The sequence below is a fragment of the Prionailurus bengalensis genome, chromosome A3 (genome assembly GCF_016509475.1).
Source record: "Prionailurus bengalensis isolate Pbe53 chromosome A3, Fcat_Pben_1.1_paternal_pri, whole genome shotgun sequence".
In the NCBI taxonomy this organism is placed as follows: domain Eukaryota; kingdom Metazoa; phylum Chordata; class Mammalia; order Carnivora; family Felidae; genus Prionailurus; species Prionailurus bengalensis.
This window is the reverse complement of record NC_057354.1, coordinates 121,805,148-121,825,157: the sequence shown is the minus strand read 5'-3', so window position 1 is coordinate 121,825,157 and position 20,010 is coordinate 121,805,148. Positions and strand designations below refer to the sequence as shown.

The 20,010-nt window shown below is 34.4% G+C and overlaps 1 protein-coding gene across 3 annotated transcripts in view; it reads right to left on the bottom strand.

Moving 5' to 3' along the window:
• Positions 1-20,010, bottom strand: part of ATAD2B (ATPase family AAA domain containing 2B) — a 167,684-nt gene that overhangs the window by 43,695 nt on the left and 103,979 nt on the right. For all 3 annotated transcript variants that reach the window (XM_043604443.1, XM_043604444.1, XM_043604445.1), the window contains exons 18-19: positions 15,755-15,941; positions 4,812-4,997 (exon numbers count right to left, since the gene is read on the bottom strand). In XM_043604443.1, coding sequence (XP_043460378.1) covers positions 4,812-4,997; positions 15,755-15,941 — 373 coding nt within the window. The remainder of the gene's footprint in view (positions 1-4,811; positions 4,998-15,754; positions 15,942-20,010) is intronic.

Below are 20,010 nucleotides of genomic sequence, written 5' to 3'. Positions count from 1 at the left end.
AAAAACAAAAAAACAAAAACAAAACACATTCTCTTGGGGCACCTGGGTGGCTCAGTTAAGTGTCTGACTGGCTTAGGTCATGATCTGTAGCTCTTAGGTCATGGGTCTGTAAGTTCGAGACCCACATGGGACTCTGCTGACAGCTTCAGATTCTGTGTCTCCCTCCCTCTCTGCCCCTCCCCCACTCACGCTCAGCGTCTCTGTCTCGGTCTCTCTTTCTCAAAAATAAACAAACATTAAAAAATGAAAAAAGAAAAGGGGCATCTGGGTGGCTCAGTCAGTTGAGCAGCTGATTTCATCTCAGGTCATGCATGATCTCACGATTGGTCAGTTCGAGCCCCACGTCAGGCTCTGTGCTGACAACTCGGAGCCTGAAGCCAGTTTCAGATTCTGTCTCCCTCTCTCTCTGCCCCTCCTCCCCCAAAAGAAATAAACATTAAAAAAAATTTTTTGGGGGCGCCTGGGTGGCGCAGTCGGTTAAGCGTCCGACTTCAGCCAGGTCACGATCTCGCGGTCCGTGAGTTCGAGCCCCGCGTGGGGCTCTGGGCTGATGGCTCAGAGCCTGGAGCCTGTTTCCGATTCTGTGTCTCCCTCTCTCTCTGCCCCTCCCCCGTTCATGCTCTGTCTCTCTCTGTCCCAAAAATAAATAAACGTTGAAAAAAAAAAATTTAAAAAAAAAAAAAATTTTTTTTTAAGAAAAACAAAAAATACATTCTCTTGAAAAATGTGTTTTTCTGAATTATAAAATATAATAAATATAAAATAAAATTCAGTGAGAAAAGTGGCATTGTTTTACATTTCCTCAAATCTCTTTAATGTCTAGCTTAATGAGAGACAACAGGATTCTCATTTCTGTTTCCGTATTTAATGTTACAATATGTTGTTTTGATTGAAGTACATGAAGAAAACCCATATTCAAGCAGGTATGTAGTTGGAAAAAAGAGGAATGTGACAACTCCCTGAAAGTCTTATGGGGCCCACAAAAGTCCTTTTTTTTTTTTTGATCAAACACCTCATCAGTAAAAAATTTTTAAATACTCATTCCAGTATATGCATATTTATTTAAATATACTATTCCACTGATATTACTATTTCTATTATAAAATATATATATATATAATACTTAAGATAATATGAAGACTAAAAATGAGTAAAAGTTCTAATTTTTTTTCAATATTCCCATGTACTGACTTGAGTACAAACTTACTTTGGGGACTACTGGATTAGGGGAGATATACATACAAAGAAACATCTACAAGAGACTGTTAAAGAGCTCTAAAAGATGAGATTGTTATTTTGTCAGACAGAAAGAAAGTTATATTCCGAATAAAACATTACCCCTATGGTAACTAATTCTTTTTTGGTTTTGTTCTATTTTAAAAACTGAGTATAGAACCTTTCCTTTTCACCTCTGAATGAGTTTATTTTCTGAGAATAACAATTCAGAAAATAGAGATAAATGAAAATTGCTATAATCTTAATACCCAGAAATAATTACTATTTACACTTATTAATAGTTATGTACGTATGCAAATAACTTGACATATAATACTATATGGTTATATGTATACCATAATACTATACTGGTTACTGTATTTTTTTAACAACGTATTCACAACATCTTTTCACATTTTTTTTTTTTTAAGATTTTATTTTTAAGTAATCTCTATACATCCAACGTGGGCTTGAACTCACACCCCTGTGATCAAGAGTCACACACTATACTGACTGAGCCAGCCAGGCACCCCATGACATCATTGTTTACATCAATATTACATTGTTTCATGGAAGAAATCTACTACAACGTAACCAATCCCCTACAACAGGACATTTAGATAGTTTCCAATCTATGAAGAAAGGCTATAATAAATATTCTTGTATTTTTTGTGTGGTCTGCACAGTATCTTTGTGTTAGTCCATGAACAACTCTTTGGATAATTACTCATAAATGGTACTGCTGAGCCAACATGTATGTACACATTTAAGTCTATTACCTGGACTGCCCTGGAGAGATTTATTTAACTGTTTTTTATATTTGCCTACTTGATAGGTTAAAATTTACATTTCACTTTTATTTTAAATTATCCACTGTATTGGAGCACCTGGCTGGCTCAGTCTGTACAGCATACGACTCCTGATCTTGTAAGTTCGAGCCCCACGTTGGGTGCAGAGATTAAAAAAACAAAATCATTAAAAAAAATTATCTACTGTACTGTCTTAAATGGACTCTAGTAATTGGCCGTTTCTTTCTTTTAGAATCACTTGGTTTTCTGTCTACTTCATCTCTTCTATAGATCCGGCACTTTGCTAACCTACAGTTACTTACTGGGCAACTCTCCATGTTTTTCATTCATTCCCCAAATATTTATCAATATGTGCTAAGTATTATTCACTACTATCTCAGTTTGTGACCTAAACAAAGCAAGAATTCTAATGGTAAAGCTGAAATTTAAATGAAAGGCTTGGGGGTACCTGCGTGGCCCAGTTGGTTAAACGTCCAACTTTTGGTTTTGGCTCAGGTCATGATCTCATGGTTTGTGAGTTCGAGCCCTGCATCGGGCTCCATGCAGACCGTGCAGAAGCTGCTTGGGATTCTCTCTCCTTCTCTCTCTCTGTCCCTCCCCTGCTCATGCGCGCGCTCTCTCGCTCTCGCTCTCTCTCTCTCTCTCTCTCTTAAAATAAATAAATAAACCTTAAAAAATAAATAAATAAATGAAAGGCTTGGAGGCAGAGAAGGATTTCCTAAGAACAGTATGTATATAAAACATGTCATGTAATGAGTAATCCAAGAGAATTTTCATAATCTTCACCCCACAAATGTGATGACAGATTTAGTAGCTACTTGATTAGTAAGAGTAAAGAATACAGAAAACAAAGGGAGGAAAAAGAACTGACATTTCATGATTCAACGCTAGTAAATCTCTAATATTTTAGCTACTAATTAAGGTTACTGGCACACAAATAATGAATAAATTGGATCCATTAAAAATATGACAATATAACAACACAGCAGATTTGTATGATCTAATGTTAGCCTTAAAAAAACTACCAACAGCGGGACAGATACCTGGCTGGCTCAGTTAACGAGCACGCAACTCTTGATCTCAGGGTAATGGGTTCGAGCCCCACAATGGGTGTAGAAATCACTATATACTAAACTTAAAAAAAACAAACAAAAAACCAACAACCAACAGTAAAACAGCATGTGAATAGACAACAGGAGTAGGCAAAATTGCTATATCAAGAAACTGGGTTCATAATACTTTTATTTACAAATTTTTCAAACAATGTAAGGAAAACATCAGTTAATTATATATTCCTAACCAGAAACCTTAATTACCCAAATTTTCTTTTTTTTTCCTAAAAATATTTATTCATTTTTGAGAGAGAAAGAAAGAGACAGAACACAAGCAAGGGAGAGGCAGAGAGAGAGGGAGACAAAGAATCTGAAGCAGGCTCCAGGCTCCAGGCTGTCAGCACACAGCCTGACCCAGGGTTTGAACTCATGAGCTGCAAGATCATGACCTGAGCCAAAGTCCAACCCTTAACCAACTGAGCCACCCAGGTGCCCCAATTATCTTCCTCTCTCATAAAATTATAATAAAACTACTTGACAGTGAGGATCTAATTTTTAAAAGTGGCTCCTAGGTTATGTCCAGGTTTAATCCATTTAAATCAATTTCAAGTACATTCCTACTTCATAATACCAAATATTTTATAACTCTGGTTTCCAAAATAAGTTCACGTATACTATGTCACACCAACAAGCCTCTTACCATCCACATTTTATAGATGAGGAAACTGAGGCTATTCTGGGTCCAAATATTTACCCAAAATCAAAAGACTTGTAGAGTAAGTCAGTACAAGTTGAGTTTTCTGACTCTTACTACATATAGCATTCTAGTAAACTTTATTGGCCCCATGACAAAAAAAAAAAAAAAATTATAATTAATGGTCTTAACTAATATCAGACTATGAATAACCAAAAATGAATTATACTACATTTAATATACTTTTCTTACAAAAATCAGTACGTGTACAAGTCAACTTTAACAAGACAGCTAACAAGTGCTAAACAGAAGATATCAGTTAACAGATATCTTAATCATAAAATTCTGCATATTCAAGATTTACATTATAGCACTTAAAACATGCAAAATCTTTTCTATAAACTGTGTCACCTGGGCAAAATATTTCTAAGCATTTCTAAAGGTGATAATTTCAAGACCTAGTAAGCACAGGGTGTTAAAAACACAATTTTTTAAATATCAATTTTATTCACATGAGTTGACTACTATTTTTTTCTGAAACAAATGTGATTTTACCTTTGATTCTAATATATTAAATATGAGTCGGCTTTGAACTCAAAAACTACATATCAGATTTTAAAAATATGCACACTAGTAGTAATAGTCAAATTACCATGATGCTACCACCTGAAAGGTCAAATCCCACCAAATTATCTACCAGACGGTAAGGACAAGAAGGCTAACTGTAATGGAACTGACTGTGATAGAGCCTAGGCCTTCTGAGTACATACCACACATATGTCGGGCTCTGGGACAAACATGATTTATCTCAGTCTTCACAGCAACAGTGACAAATTTATCACTGTTACATCAAAAAAGAAACTGAAACGTCAATCATTAGCTAACTTGCTTAAGTCACAGTGCTAACAAGTGGTATAACAAGGCATGAACCTAAACAGTATTTATTTTGTTAAATAAGTAAATTTATTAAATAAATTTAAATCTGTACAATTTACAAGATCAACTATTTTAAAACAGTAAGATAAATATTTAATCACTTACCTCTTCAGGCAGTTCACTGTACATGGTTTCAGAGGTAGACAATAAAAATATAGGTGAAAATGATGGTATATCTTGTAGCAATGTCAGAAAAGTTGCTCTCACAGTTTCACTGACAGCTTCCCACCAGTCACCAATGTGAGGCATGTAAACAATACTAGGTACTGTTCTTCGAGCTTCACGAAAAATCTAATTAAGGAAAGAACTGGCATTAAAAATTCAAACTGAAAAGAATGTTCAAATTGATACTATTCTAAAGTTTACTTAGTAACCCCCAAATACATGAAATGTGTCAGGCCTGTGACTGTAATTATTCTCAGCTCAAATATTTAAGCTGTTCAAGATGTGATGCATAAGCCTCACATATAGCTTCTATCTACCCTTGCTCCACCTAAAAAAAGAAGGGTTTTTTTTTTTGCCATTTTATTATTTCTATTCAGTACTTATTAATAATATAAAGGTATCAAATTGTTCCACTTATCTATCATGTAAAGATAACAAAGCAAAACACCATTATAAAATATGCTGCAAATAAAGAGATAAACATGCACCAACATGTCACCCACGTCAGAATGAGATCAGTAAGCACAAAGAAGAAAAGACATAGTTTCCGTGTTTGTGCACATTCCCTAAAATCACTAAATATATGGATTAAATATTTTCACCACGATGCATCACCCTAGAGCTTAAGATTATGAACTACCTACTGAACCACTTGTTTACCTCCTATCACCTTAATTCAATCCTCCATAGAGCAGTCACAAAATACCCTCACATCACTAAAGAACAATAAATAAATTAGCAAAAAGCTCTGAGACACTCCCATCGTCAGAAAATACAAAATAAAGTTTCCTCAGGTGTTAAAAAAGAATCCTAACCATAGCTTCAGTCACACTCTGCCAACACATGCCAATAAGGACCGGGTTGGCTATTAGTAAGTTGCCAAGCAGAAGTATTGCCCTTTACATAGGTGTCAACAATAGCTCAATGGCCCATCAACAAATTCTTGTGGGATGATATGGCATCTCTTCAATACTTCTAACAAATGAAAGAATAAATGTAAAAATCTTCCTTCAATTTATTTCAGAATTCCATTTCTAAAATTCTCTACTACTTCCCTTTAAACATGTTTCAATTAACCTGTATAATGTACAAGATCGAGAAATAATGATCTAGTATTTAAAATGACTAGAATTATTAGATATGTTCCTGAGAATCAAAATGATTATTTTTCTTTAATGAATAAGCCTATCACTTGCATGAATTTTTCAAATGCTACACTATAAAGCTTTAAACATTCTGTGTAAAATAAAATGTATTGCCAATTTAATAAACCAGATGGAAGATGCTCAAATAAAAAATTTCCCCCAAATTGGAAATGTAGATGTTATGATCACTCACATCAAAAGTAATATTTGCTCCTTCCCTTCCTTTAATATTTGCATATCCACCAATCCAGAACAGTTGTACAGTACAACTCCAGGACTCTCAAATTTTGACCTTTTCTGCAAACACGCACCCTCTTATCCTGGATCTTGAAAATCCAAGGATTATTGTTTTCCAAAGTTCTTGTAGAAGATTCATAAGAGAAAAACAAGCATAAATATTGGCAAAAGGAAGGAACCACACAGGAGCACAAAGGCAAGTGAGGCATTTAATTTCCACCCCCCCAAAAAGAAAAAAATTGCTACATGCCACCCAAATCAGGGATGGTATGTGGAGGACAATAACCGATGCCTTTTGTCTTTCCAATTCCCACTCTGTGCTAGTAAAACTAGGGAGAGTCAGCAGGGAGAGAATGGTGATTACATGAAAAATACTAATGACCCTATAAAACTTACTGAGAAACCTCACAAAACTAACCACCTAATTCAGCCATGCAAGTTTACCACATGCCCAAGGAGAGATGAGAAAACATGCCTTTAAAAAAAACAAAATGTAGCCTCTCATTCTAGTACTTGTAGGTTAGGTTTTCTAGAAATAGTTGTTGAGAACATCTAGTTGCTAATAAGTATCAAAGAGTAAGGGCAAAGCAACAGAAGGTTAAGTGATAAAAACTTTATAGAGCCAGAAATTAAATAATGCAGGACTATAGGTGTTTTAACTCATTTGCAAGGCTGAACTAGAAACATAAGCATCACCAGCTCTGAAAGAGTTGAGGGTTGTTGTTTTGGTTTTTTTTTTTCTATTTCTTTCCTCTTTTCATTCAATTCTCCCCAAAACAACAGAATGAACAGGATATTCTATTGATCTTATCTCTAAAGACTTTAGGAAAGTATCTTTATCAGTGAAATTTTAAAAAATTATATTTGAAAACCTAAAGGGGGAAAACAAGAAAGAAAAAGGTCTAAGACAAATATAGAAAAATAAAAAGGCTTAGGCTTATCCATGAATGTATAATTACCTAATTTTACAATTAATCTGACTACATGCAATATTAATAGCCAGGGGCTATTTTCAGAATTTTTTTCCTAAGCCTTTACAGGAAAAATATCTGTAATTTCTAGAAAAATGTAAAATCACTACTAAAACAAGTTTTATTTTTAATTCCTTACTCCATGTGATCTCAGAACATTTAAACTTTCATAATTTCTTTAAATATATAGCCAACCTGGTTCTAATTCTAATTCTCCAATTTTTGTAATGAAAATTCAAAAAGAATGGTCTAAAAACAGTATTTTAAAATTCAGAAAAAAAGTTTAGTCATATCGTGATTTTTCCATAATGTAAAAGTAGCTCTTCAGCAGTTTGCTGGTAACTTTTAAAGTTGTGGAATAACATACACTCCCTGAAATCAATTAACCAGATTCAGAGTAGAAAAATAAAGCCTAGTTTTAGTGAAGCGGCAACTGTCTTGGGAACAAGTGATGCCATTTGATAACTAGAAAAATACTCACCTATAGGGTGTCTTGGATTGGTGGATGTGCAAGGTGTAGTAGAAAACAGAAAAACTGTTATAGAGAAAAAAAGACAGTAGGCCAAATTACTGAACCAACCGTTCAAAACACCTCTGACATGACCAGCACTCTTGCACAAATAAAATGAACAAACACCAGTGTATGTGAACTGTTCATTTTGATTCTTTAAACAATATATTTTACTTCCTTCTGGCTTCTTCTTGCCCCAGACATCATGGTCCCTTGTGTAACTGTTTTAAAGGTTTATTAAAAAAAAAAAAAAAAAAAGTACAAACTACTTCCTATGAATGTTAAAGATATGAAAGAAAAAAATCAGGCCACTGAAGTTAAAAGTATCCACACAAAGCAGCACTAATTATATAAACTGAACCTATATTTACAAAAGTTCTTATCATCTCAAAAGCTAAACTTTCAAGTCAGTATTTTAGCCAGCAAATTAAAGTATGTGGTGCATGAAATTTTACTGTATTTTAAAAATTAAGTCTATACAGCCCATAACAAGCCATTTTCTTGAGAAACTGAAAACTGGAGTAATTTTAAACACAAATGTAAATGAAGCAGAAAGCTCATGCCAGCGCAGCTTTCACTTTCCTAAAAGAAGCTCTATAAGAAAGAGAGAAACAATTCTGTCATCAATAAACTTCCAGAATTTGTCTTGGTCATGTTGTAGTACTAGGAATGTGCTAACATTGTAAAAGAGAGAGAAAAGAAAAATCTTGGGGGCTAAAATATTCTTGATTTTTATAAAAATTAAAAAGTACTATTAATATACACTATTAAAATAAGTATTTAATTCCTTAGACCATAGTATCATAAATATTAATAATATATCTGCAATACTAATAACTTCATGTCATATCCATCACTTTACTCCATTTATATTCTATTCACCTAAGATTTATCGAGCATCTCTGTGAAAAGGAGGCAACGTCTAGGATCAGGATGCAAGAAATAAAGTGCTGAATTTCTTTAAGCATACAAATCAGCCTATTATAAAACATAACTATACTAGACTTTCTGATCGATGATTGTAATATAAAGCAACATTTTATGAAATTAAGTCACCCAAATTCTTTTTCCGTTATTTTCATTGCCTAAAAATTTTAAGAATTTCAGTAAATGTGATATGACAAACTCTGGACCAGGATAATTTAACTTTTTTACAACTTAAGAAAAAAAAAAAGGTTGTTGCTATGGTAAAACACAGAAACCCATGTGCACAAACCAAGAGTACCCAAAGTATACACAGAATGCTATGGAGAAATCCAGAAACCCTTATGCATAAACACAAGAGCATCCAAAGAATACACATAAGTAAGTATGTTAATTCCTTCCTGCTACTTAACCAAAAAGGATTTTCCTTGAACATTTCCAAATACAATTTCTTTCTGGGAAAAGAAAAATACTGCAATTTCACCAAAAAAAAAAAAAAAAAAGAAAAGAAAAAAGAAAAGACCTTATTGACCAAATTATTTGTAACAACATGTAATATCCAAACTCCAAAGCTTGTGGCACACAATATATAAATTTATCAATTCAATCATTAATGAAAAAGAAAATGCACTTATCACTTCTGATTTCCTAAATCAACAGTAGAAATAATATAAATAATACATTTGAAGATGTCAGAAAAAGGGAATCATAGCTGTTCTTTGGTTTTCTAGAGTGTTAATACAGATAAGTCTTTTACTACAGTTACTAACATCTCCAGCTTTGTTTTAGGTCTCAATAACTACTTGTGAATTTTACTCAACAACCATAAATCTTCCAGGCTACCCCAGGCTTTTCTATTCTCTTTCCAGAGCTTTTGAGAGACTATAAAATACTCAGTAAGATAGATAGATAGATAGATAGATAGATACATACATACATACATACATAGATACATACATACATAGATACAGACATACACACAGACAGACAAAACCACTTTATGAATTCTGGCAATTGTTTTCAGTAATAAATGTCTAGTGTCCAGTTATCACCCAAAGTACTAAATCTCCAAGTGTGACTGATCTCTAAAGACCTAGAATAGTAACACCTGGATTCAGGTTTAAAGCACATATTCCTGGGGCTCACCCCAAATTTAAAGAATCAGAATTCCTGGGTATAGAGCCAGGGAATAAGAAATTTTAATAAGCACTCCCAGAAGAGGCTTATAGCCACTAAATCTTAAGAAACAATGACAAAACCCTACAGTAAACATGAATTCCTCTACCATTTTCACACACTTTGTAATATTCATCATCAGCTGAGACAACATGAAGGAGAAAAGAAGGATTAATATATATATATATATATATATATATATATATATATATATATGTTTGTATGTGGATATGTTTTAAAGAAAAGACAATTAAAAATGTATAAAGAACTATAAACTGGGCTCTTCCCATTTCCCATCTTATCATATATATAAATACAGCCCTTTAAAAGTAATTGAAGACTTCTTTCCTTTAAGATTACTTTTCATGTTTGTGTCACACTATTAAATAATCCAATTTAATTTATATTAAGTATCTTAGAGACTAGGGAAAAGAGAAAAACACAGAAGAATAATGTGCCACAGACGAAACCACATCTATTTTGAGAAAATCCTGCCTATAGGAAGACTAGCTCTCAAGAGAAGTAAGGCAAAAGAAAGGGAATACAGAACAGAGGAATAGAAAGAAGAGGCTTTTATTCTTTCCAGCATTTTTATTTTTGTTTTTTCTTCAAATTTTTATTTAAATTTTAGTTAACATACTGTGCAATATTGGTTTCAGGAGCAGAATTCAGTGGTTCATCACTTACATACAACACCCAGTGCTCATCATAAAAATTGTCCACCCTACTTAATACCCACCGCCTCTTTCCAACATTTTAGCACCTGACTAGTATGCTCTCTTACCTAGGACTTTTATGCCTTCTTCTACCCAGTTACAGATCCACAAATTAAGAAAAAACTCTTGGGGTGCCTTGGTGGCTCAGTCAGTTAAGTGTCAGACTCTGGATTTCGGTTCAGGTCACAATTTCACAGTTTGTGGGTTTGAGCCCCACATCGGGGCTCTGCACTGACAGTGAGAAGTCTGCTTGGGATTTTCTCTGCCCCCTCTTTCTGCCCCTCCCCAACTCGTGCACATGCTTGCTCTCACTCTCTCTCAAAATAAATAAATAAACAAAATTAAAAAAGGAAAGAAAAAATTCCTCAGTTTTATTACATAATAGTCTCCTTTTAAATAATTTTTTAGGGGGCACCTGGGTGGCCTAGTTGGTGAAGCATCCAATTTCAGCTCAGGTCATGATCTCATGGGTTTGTAGGTTTGAGCCCCACGTCGGGCTCTCTGCTGTCAGCACAGAATCCTGCTTTGGATCCTTGTCCTTCTTGCTCTCTCCCCCCTCCCTTGCTCCCTCCCCCTCTCTCTTTCTCTCTTCCTCTTAAATAAAAATAAATATTTGGGGCGCCTGGGTGGCTCAGTCAGTTAAGTATCCAACTTTAGCTCAGGTCAAGATCTCACTGTTTGTGAGTTCAAGCCCCGCGTTGGGCTCTGTGCTGACAGATGAGAGCCTGGAGCTTGCTTTGGATTCTGTGGCTCCCTCTCTCTCGGTCCTTCCCCCACTCGTACTGTCTCTATCTCTCAAAAGATGAATAAATGTAAAAAAAAAAAATTAATAAAAAATAAACATTTAATAAATAAATCTGGGGGAGCAACAGTAATGTACTTACAATTTAAAATAACTTTAAAAATGCACTTAAGATGCAAATAATCAGGGATTAATCAAGACAGTTTATCTGGTCTCTGGCCAATGTTCAGAAGTCCGAGCTTCAGCTACCATAGCTACAAAATTCTCAGTCCTGAGCGGACTAGACACCCAGGTGTGGTCACTCAAGAATAAGCATTACTTCTAACCCACAATCTTATAGGCAAAAGCAAGGAACAGAAGACTTCTTGATGTACTAAATGCAGTGTAATACAACCAAAACAATAAATGTTAAGTTTTTCTTCCTTTATGCTGCCAAGGGATATCTGTCTCCACTCTCTCCAAGAACACAACAAAACAGTAAAAGCCAGGAACTGAGTAAGAGACCAAAAAGTATACAGTTAGAATTCAAATTTGGCCCAATGATGCCCAGTAGAATACAAAAAAAAATATCCTAGGATCTCAGTAATACCAACATATGATTTACTAAAATGGATCCTAAGTATCTCCTCACCTAATACTCAATAATGGATTTATGAACATGTATATACATGTTTTAGCCATAAAGAACAGCTATACACAGAATACCGTCTCACTTTGAAAATGTTCCTCTTTCAGAGTGATTTTCTTCAGTTTGCCCCATACTGTCAAATACACATGTCAAAAATAGAAATCTAAACTGTACAGCAGAGTGTAACCTAAAATGAAAAAGTTTTATTCATTTCCCAATTCTCTAAATTCCTTCCCCGAAGCCAAAGCAATGATTATTAACAGTTTTTTAGGATATTCTTACACACGATTTATATATAAAAGCATGAATATACATTTTTAAGATTTTTTACACAAAGATTCTATTTTAATAGACCAATTTATGACTTGCTTTTTTCACAAATATCTTCTTCATCTCTCCATATCAGCCTTATGTAAATTTACCTCATTCTTGTTAATGACCTCATAATACATAAGGATATACCATAATTTATCACAGACCATCCATCATTAAAGGACATTTAGTTTGTTGGTCTTATTTAGTTTGGGAATTACATACAATGCTGTGATAAATGTCCTTGTACATTCAGCAGTGACTATTAGATCTAATACATCTTTAGGAAAAACTCCTTAATGTAAAATTCCTGGAACAAAAGGAATATGTTCTCAAAATTTTTTTAAATGGTGTCAATGACTCTAAAATCATCAGGCATCATCAAGCTTTTTATTTTTACAAACCAGACAGTTGCTTCAAAATAGTATCGTGTTGCCTTTTTTTAAAAATTTTTTTTAATGTTTTTATTTCTTTTTGAGATAGAAAGAGACAGAGCATGAGCAGGGGAGGGGCAGAGAGAGAGGGAGACACAGAATCCAAAGCAGGCTCCAGGCTCCGATCTGTCAGCACAGAGCCCGACGCGGGGCTCGAACTCACAGACTGTGAGATTATGACCTGAGCCAAAGTCGGACGCTCAACCGACTGAGCCACCCAGGCACCCCTTCTTTTCTTTTCTTTTTAATTTTTTTAAATTCGTGTTGCTTTAATTTGCATTTTCTTCAGCTGTAAGGCTAAGAATCTTTTCAAACTTTTATTGGTTGCTTTTTCTATTGTTTTCTTCCTATAAATGGCATGCTATTTCGCCAATTTTTATATTAGGGTGTCATTCTTTCTTCTTACTGATTTTAACATATTTTTGTATATTTCAGAAACTTATCCTGGACATGTGTGTTACACACATACTTTTTCGCCAGGTTGTGTCTATTAATTTTACAAAAACAATTATTTCTGCCATGTATAATTAAAAATTTTATAAAGTCAAATTTGTTCATATCTTTATGTTTTCTGGCTGTGTTCACTGCTTAGAGACTACTTTCTCATACTCAAGATAATAAACATATTGACCTTGTGAATTCCCCTCTTACATTTCCATTAACAATGTAGAATTTATGTTGGGGCTACAATAAAAAGTAGAAATTCAGTTTTGTTTTTTTCTTTTTCCCCTCATTGAGTCAGTTTTCTAAGACCATTTATTAAATAATCCATCTGTTGTATGATATCAAATGTCGTCGTCATCATCATCATCATTTACCATCATCATATGCTAATCATCATCAGATACTAAATTCTCATTCTATGTAGGCCTAAGGGTTAATTCTCTGGACCGTTACATATTCTTTATTACTACATTCTGTAACACCTTTAAAAATCTGGTAGAGCTCCTTTCATTATACTTTTTCCTCCAGAACTCTCCTTGCTATGCTCATATTCATTTTCTGAAGAATTCATTTTAGAAGAAACGCAAAGCACTTTTTTTTTAAGTTTTCCTCTTAAATTTTGGGAATATTATACTTGAGCCTGAACTTAATTTATACATTAATTTAGAAAAGAACTCACAGCTTTCCAATTTTGAGTCTTACCAGCCCTCAGCTGTGTAAGGAAGCTGCAGTAGCAGTGATAAATATAATGACAGTTAAGGGCCACAGGGTACTTACTATATACCAAACCTATTGGATGAACTGATTTTAGTAGTCACAACCACCTTATGCAGTATCATTACCTTTGTTTCATAGATAAGAAAATTAAGTCTCAAAGAAGTTAAGCAATTTGTCCAAGGCCACAACCAATAAGCCAAGTAGCTAATATTTTAATCAATTTGCAATTTGACTTGAATCCATACTTTGAACTATAGTAATTAAAAACAAGGTGTGTTTTTTTGTTTTTTCTTCTTTTAGACACTGCAAATTAATTATTTAATTTCTAGGTAAAATTAGTTGCTACTTTAATTAGGACCATTTTTTCCATTAAATTTCTAACTTGTTACTGGGTGTATAAAAGAAAACTACTTATTTTATAATATTAACTTTGAAAGGTGTCCACCTTGCAGAATTCTCTTATTGTCCCTAATAATTTTTCAGTAAGTCCTAAAAAGTCTCCAAATATATAATCATATCACAGGCAAATATTTATAACTTCAATGTCTGTTCCAATATTTTTATCTCTCAATGTCTAACTGAATCAATTTTGCATGCCTTAATAATGGCATATTACACTTCTGATGTGCTACTAGAATCCATTTGTAATATTTACTTTACCACCATTGCCTAAGTGAAATTAGTCTGTTTTCCTCTGTATTTCAGTTTAGCATCAAAATGATCTTATCCTGTAAGATTAAAAGAATTCACCCATGAAACTATCTGGATTTAGTTCTTTTTGATACTCAATTTCTCCTTCCACACTTAGTGTCTGTTTAGATTCTCTCTCCACTGGATTTATTTTTAATGGTACTGGGTAATTCTCTTAACTTGCATACAAACTGCAATAATTTTGTCTCACTAAAAAGGAAAAATATGAACAAACATATAAATCAACATTATTGGAAAACACTCCCAGCCAGGATGAGTTAAATGTACAAAATATGTAGCAAATTATTTGTATATAGTTTTTATTTAAGCCATGGGTTTTGGGGGGAAAAAAAACTTTTAAATAGAGCTTTCTAAGTAGTGAATGATGTTAGGATGCTGATACCCAGACAACTGTAAGTAAAAGAGAAATGAAATCAATGCTGTGGACCATGAAATACATACATACATATATATGTACATATATATATATATATATATATATATATGTTTTCTTTCTACAAGATACAGAATGGTTTTCAATTAGGTAGTATATGTGTATGTATTAAATAGTTATAAAATGTACTCAAAAACACAACATAATTATGCACAATGCTCTTAAGTGTTACTACTCTGGTCATGTAATCTCTAAAAGTAGGCTAAATACAGAGTTGAAAGTGGCATTCCCCTAACTTGTTCCAACATGATACACTTATAATAAATTCATAGTTATACGAACACCCCACTAGAACTCTGCACTTAACAAACCAGCACAAAGTAGTTAAAAGTCAAATATCACACACACTTGACTACCGATAGAAATATATATAATTTTTAAATTGCTATCATTTTTCTGTGTTAATTTTCCCCAACTACATACAGTAAGGCTCTAAGTACACACTGAAATCTAGAAAGACTCTGAAACCACAGTGTTGAAAAGAGGGTCAGAAGAAGGCAAAAGAAGCTTCCTTTCTATAATGCTTAATAAAACTTTAATATAAGAAACAGGATATTAAAATTTCAGAAAAGAATGAAATATGGGGAAAACAATAAGCTCACTTTTAAACATGTTATACATCAAAAGGATCCCTGGCCTTAATATTAGAATGCTAATGAGTAACCAACAAAAAGTTAATATTCGCATTACTGTTCTTTGAAAAGACTTTATAAACACTACTGAGATATAGAGATATAAACAATTAAGAAAGTTGGAAGTACTCTGATATGGTACAAACCTACCTGTGCACATGATTCTTCAGGTGTTTTGGCACTAACTGAATAAAGTGCTGGGAGATCTAGTCTGTGCACAGAGAATTTTTCTAGAGTGTGCAAAAGTGCTGGAGCAAGGTGAGAAGTTTGACCTGAGCCTCTTTCTCCAGACAGCAATAATCTTGGCCTGTAAGAGGTTGGCTGATGATATGGTGACCTGGAATACATATAAGACATGATAATTATTTCAAAATGATACACTCTGAAGATCAGTATGAAATATTAGGTAAAATATTTACACTAAATATGTAACTCCAAATTAATAGAATTTTCTCTTTTACTTCAAGTACAGTGAATAATTTTTTCATTAATTATCATTTTAAAATGTTGATCTCCCTGACAATTTTAATAACCATGATGTAAAAGTATAAAAACTCATTCTAAAACAAAGTAATAATACCTGGGTATTCATTCTATCATACCATATATATTACTTGGAAAACACTTCAGACACTAAGGAGACATAGCTATTAATTATTCAAGATAAAATGTTAAGAATCCCATTTCAACAAAGAAGTAGGTATATCTGAAGATTACCCAAAATGTAGGACTTTTTTTTTTTAATGGTTAAAATGGTAAATTTAATGTATATTTTACCGCAATTTTTAAGATAGAAAATAAATGTAGGACTTTTTCAGTGGCAGCAAATTTTGGTTTGGGGCCAATACAAACTAAATGTCCACACCCTAATACATGACATCTAAAGACCTACAATAGAGAAAGCAAATTTAGGAAAATGTATTAAACCAAGCTGACCTTACACTCTCAAGATTCCACAACCCCATTAAAATGATGAATGAAACAAGTTTATCTATCATTATAGATAACATAGGAAATTTTAAGCAATGCAGTAAGAATAAAGCAAATAAAAACTGGAATAGAAAGAAATCAGGAAAACACTGTTACTTGTAAAGGATACGATTATGCACTAAAAAAAATCCAAGAGAATCAACTGATTAATAACTGTCAGAATCTACCAAAAGTAACAAGTCAGAAAACAGAAACAGAAAAATCAAAACATAATAACACCATCAATAACCAAAATAAAGAAGGAAAGAAGATCCTTTCTTTTTTTAATGTTTATTTATTTATTTTGAGAGAGAGATAATAAGAGCAAGCGAGAAAGGGGGAGAGAGAATCCCAAGCAGGCTCCACGCTATTTGGTAAAGTGTGCTAGACCCAATTTTAGAACAGTTAAACCTGTTTCAGTAATAAGTACTTCACATAGTTTTAATTTTCTTAGCAATTCTATGAAACACATAGTTTCTTCTTATTAAACAGATGAAGAAACCAAGACTCAGAGAAGTTAGGTATGAGACTGTTACAAATGGGTGGTCAAAGGGTTCAAATCTCATTCAGGTCCATATAATTGCTAAGCTGAACCACCATGCTAACATGTACACTACTTTATATTGGAATATATTACAGGGGCGCCTGTGTGGCTCAGTCAATGAAGCGTCCGACTCTTAATTTTGGCTCAGGTAACAATCTCACAGGTTCATGGGATCAAGCCCCACGTTGGGCTCCACACTAAGCATGGAGCCTGCTTGGGATTCTCTCTCGCCCTTTCTCTGCCCCTCCCTCACTTGCTCGCGCTCTCTCTCTCTCAAAATAAATTTAAAAACATTAAAAAAAATCTATTACAAGAGCACCTGGGTGGCTTAGTCAGTTAAGTGTCCGACTCTTGGTTTTAGCTCAGGTCATGATCTCACAGTTGATTAGTCCAAGCCCCACATTGGGCTGCACGCTGATGGTACAGAGCCTACCTGGGATTCTCTCTCTCCCTCTCTGTCTGCCCCTCCCCTACTCTGTCTCTCTTAAAAATAAATAAACTTAAAAAAAAAAAAAGTATTACAGAACAGAATAATAGAATATAATGTAGAATACACCAAAGAAAAGAAACACAGATCAATAGAATAGGCAGCCAGGAAACAAATCATCATAGTTCAAAGAATTTCATACAAGATAATAAGCATAAAAAATAAATGGAAGGGAGTTTATAAAATAAATGTTATTTTAAAATAGAGAAGAGGGGCGCCTGAGTGGCTTAGTCAGTTAAGCATCCGACTTCAGCTCAGGTCCATGATCTCATGGTTCAACGGTTCAAGCCCCAAATCTGGCTCTTTCTGACAGCTCAGAGTCTGGAGCCAGCTTTAGATTCTGTGTCTCCCTCTCTCTCTGCCCCTCCCCAACTCACACTCTGTCTCTCAAAAATAAATAAAACATTTAAAAAAAATGTTTTTTATTTATTTAAATAGGGAAGATTCAGACCCTCATTTCACAGAACAAAATTAATTCTAACAAAGAAAAAACATGAAATTATGTTTTTAATTCATAATCTACAAACTTTTGTAACTCAAAAATTACAATCTGAATCAAATGGCAAACAATCAAATGAGACAAACAATCTGCCATTAACAGGAATGGCTCTTAATGTAAAAAAGAGCTCATGTTCAAAGTGTTTTAACAACGACAACAACAAAAAACAGTTTCATGGGCAAAGGACATAGACAATTCAAAAAGAAAATAGAAACAGATAACATTTCTTAAAATGTTCATTCATTTAATAATTGGAGAATGGTTCCTATGCTAAGTCCCTCACCCTGGGTATCTAACAATACCAGTTATCATAGAGCTCACACTTGAATGGTATGAAGTAGAAAAAGGAAATCTACAAACTAATATAATTCAGTGTGATTAACAAGCAGCACTGTTTAAGTACAGAATGCTATGGCAGACCACAATTACAGACTCAATAAAGGCTTTCCTGGACAGTGTTACAAAAGCACAAACCCAACAGGACGGAGGCAGAAAGGACAACTCCAAGAAACAAAAATAGGATGTGCAAAGGACCAAAGGCTCCTGGCCCTTTGGAGTAATAGTTCATACAACTAGCTTCTTTTAAGGTTTTAAAGCCATGTATGTATAAAGGTTCTGTGGTTGGGGGAAAGGAGAATCAGACCATGAAAACCTATAAAGGGTTTTGTAAGCCATGTTAAAAGTTTGGGACACACATTGAAGACCATGAGGAAGCATTAAGATACTTAAGCAGGGGAAGTGATATAATCATATACATGTTTTAGAAGAAAATCCTATTATCACTATGCCAGGATAGGAAATGAATGAGGGCAAAACAGGAGGAAAGATGACCAGTTAGGAGTCTGCAGTATCAACCCAGGCATGAGATAGTAATGACAGTCTAGACAAGAACAGTGTCAGAAGAGGTGAGAAGGAACAGCCTGAGATGAGAGTTAATTACAGGACCTGGACATTGACTAGGTACAGAGTAAAGAAAGAGGAAGGAGTTAAGGAAGATGCCCATTTCTAGTTGCAACATCACCTTGGGTCCATGGGAGCTCTGATGACCCACTGGAAGAGAAGGGGAGACCCAGTCCAGTACATAATGAAAGATCTGTGGCACACAAAGGGTGAGAGACAGCTAGAGATGGTCTAAAGCTCAAGACCAATGTTGGCTTAAGAAAGACTTGGTAGTTGGGCTCCTGGGTGGCTAAGTCAGTTAAGCACCTAACTCCTGATTTCAGCTCAGGTCATGGGCTCACAAATGGTGAGATCCAGCCCCGCGTCAGGCTCTATGCTGGCAGCACAGAACCTGCTTGGGATTCTTTCTCCCTCTCTCTCTCTCTCTCTGTCCCTCTCCCACTTGTGTGTGCGTGTGTGCACTCTCTCTCTCTCTCTCAAAATAAATAAACATTAAAAAAAAGAAATATCTGGGGGGCGCCTGGGTGGCTCAGTCGGTTGAGTGTTTGACTTTGGCTCAGGTCATGATCTCGCAGTCTGTGAGCTCGAGCCCCGCGTTGGGCTCTGTGCTGACAGCTCAGAGCCTGGAACCTGCTTCGTTCGGATTCTGTGTCTCCCTCTTTCTCTGCCCCTCCCCCGCTCATGCTCTGTCTCTCTCTGTCAAAAATAAATAAACATTAAAAAAAAATTTTTTTTTAAAAGAAATATTTGGTAGTTACTAACAGATGAAAAAATTTTGAAAATAATGAAAAAAACATCTTTTATGAGGAAAATATGTTAGATTGATATACTAAAAATAAATTTTAATACCATTAGTGAGAAGATGTTGGGAAAACTGGGTTTTCTCATGACTCGTGGTAATGGAAAAAAGCAAAATTTTCCAAAATTAAACTTGGCAATTATGTCACGTATATGCTGAAATGTTTACAAAGGGTATTCCGCAACTCATTCTACTCCCAAGGACCCCC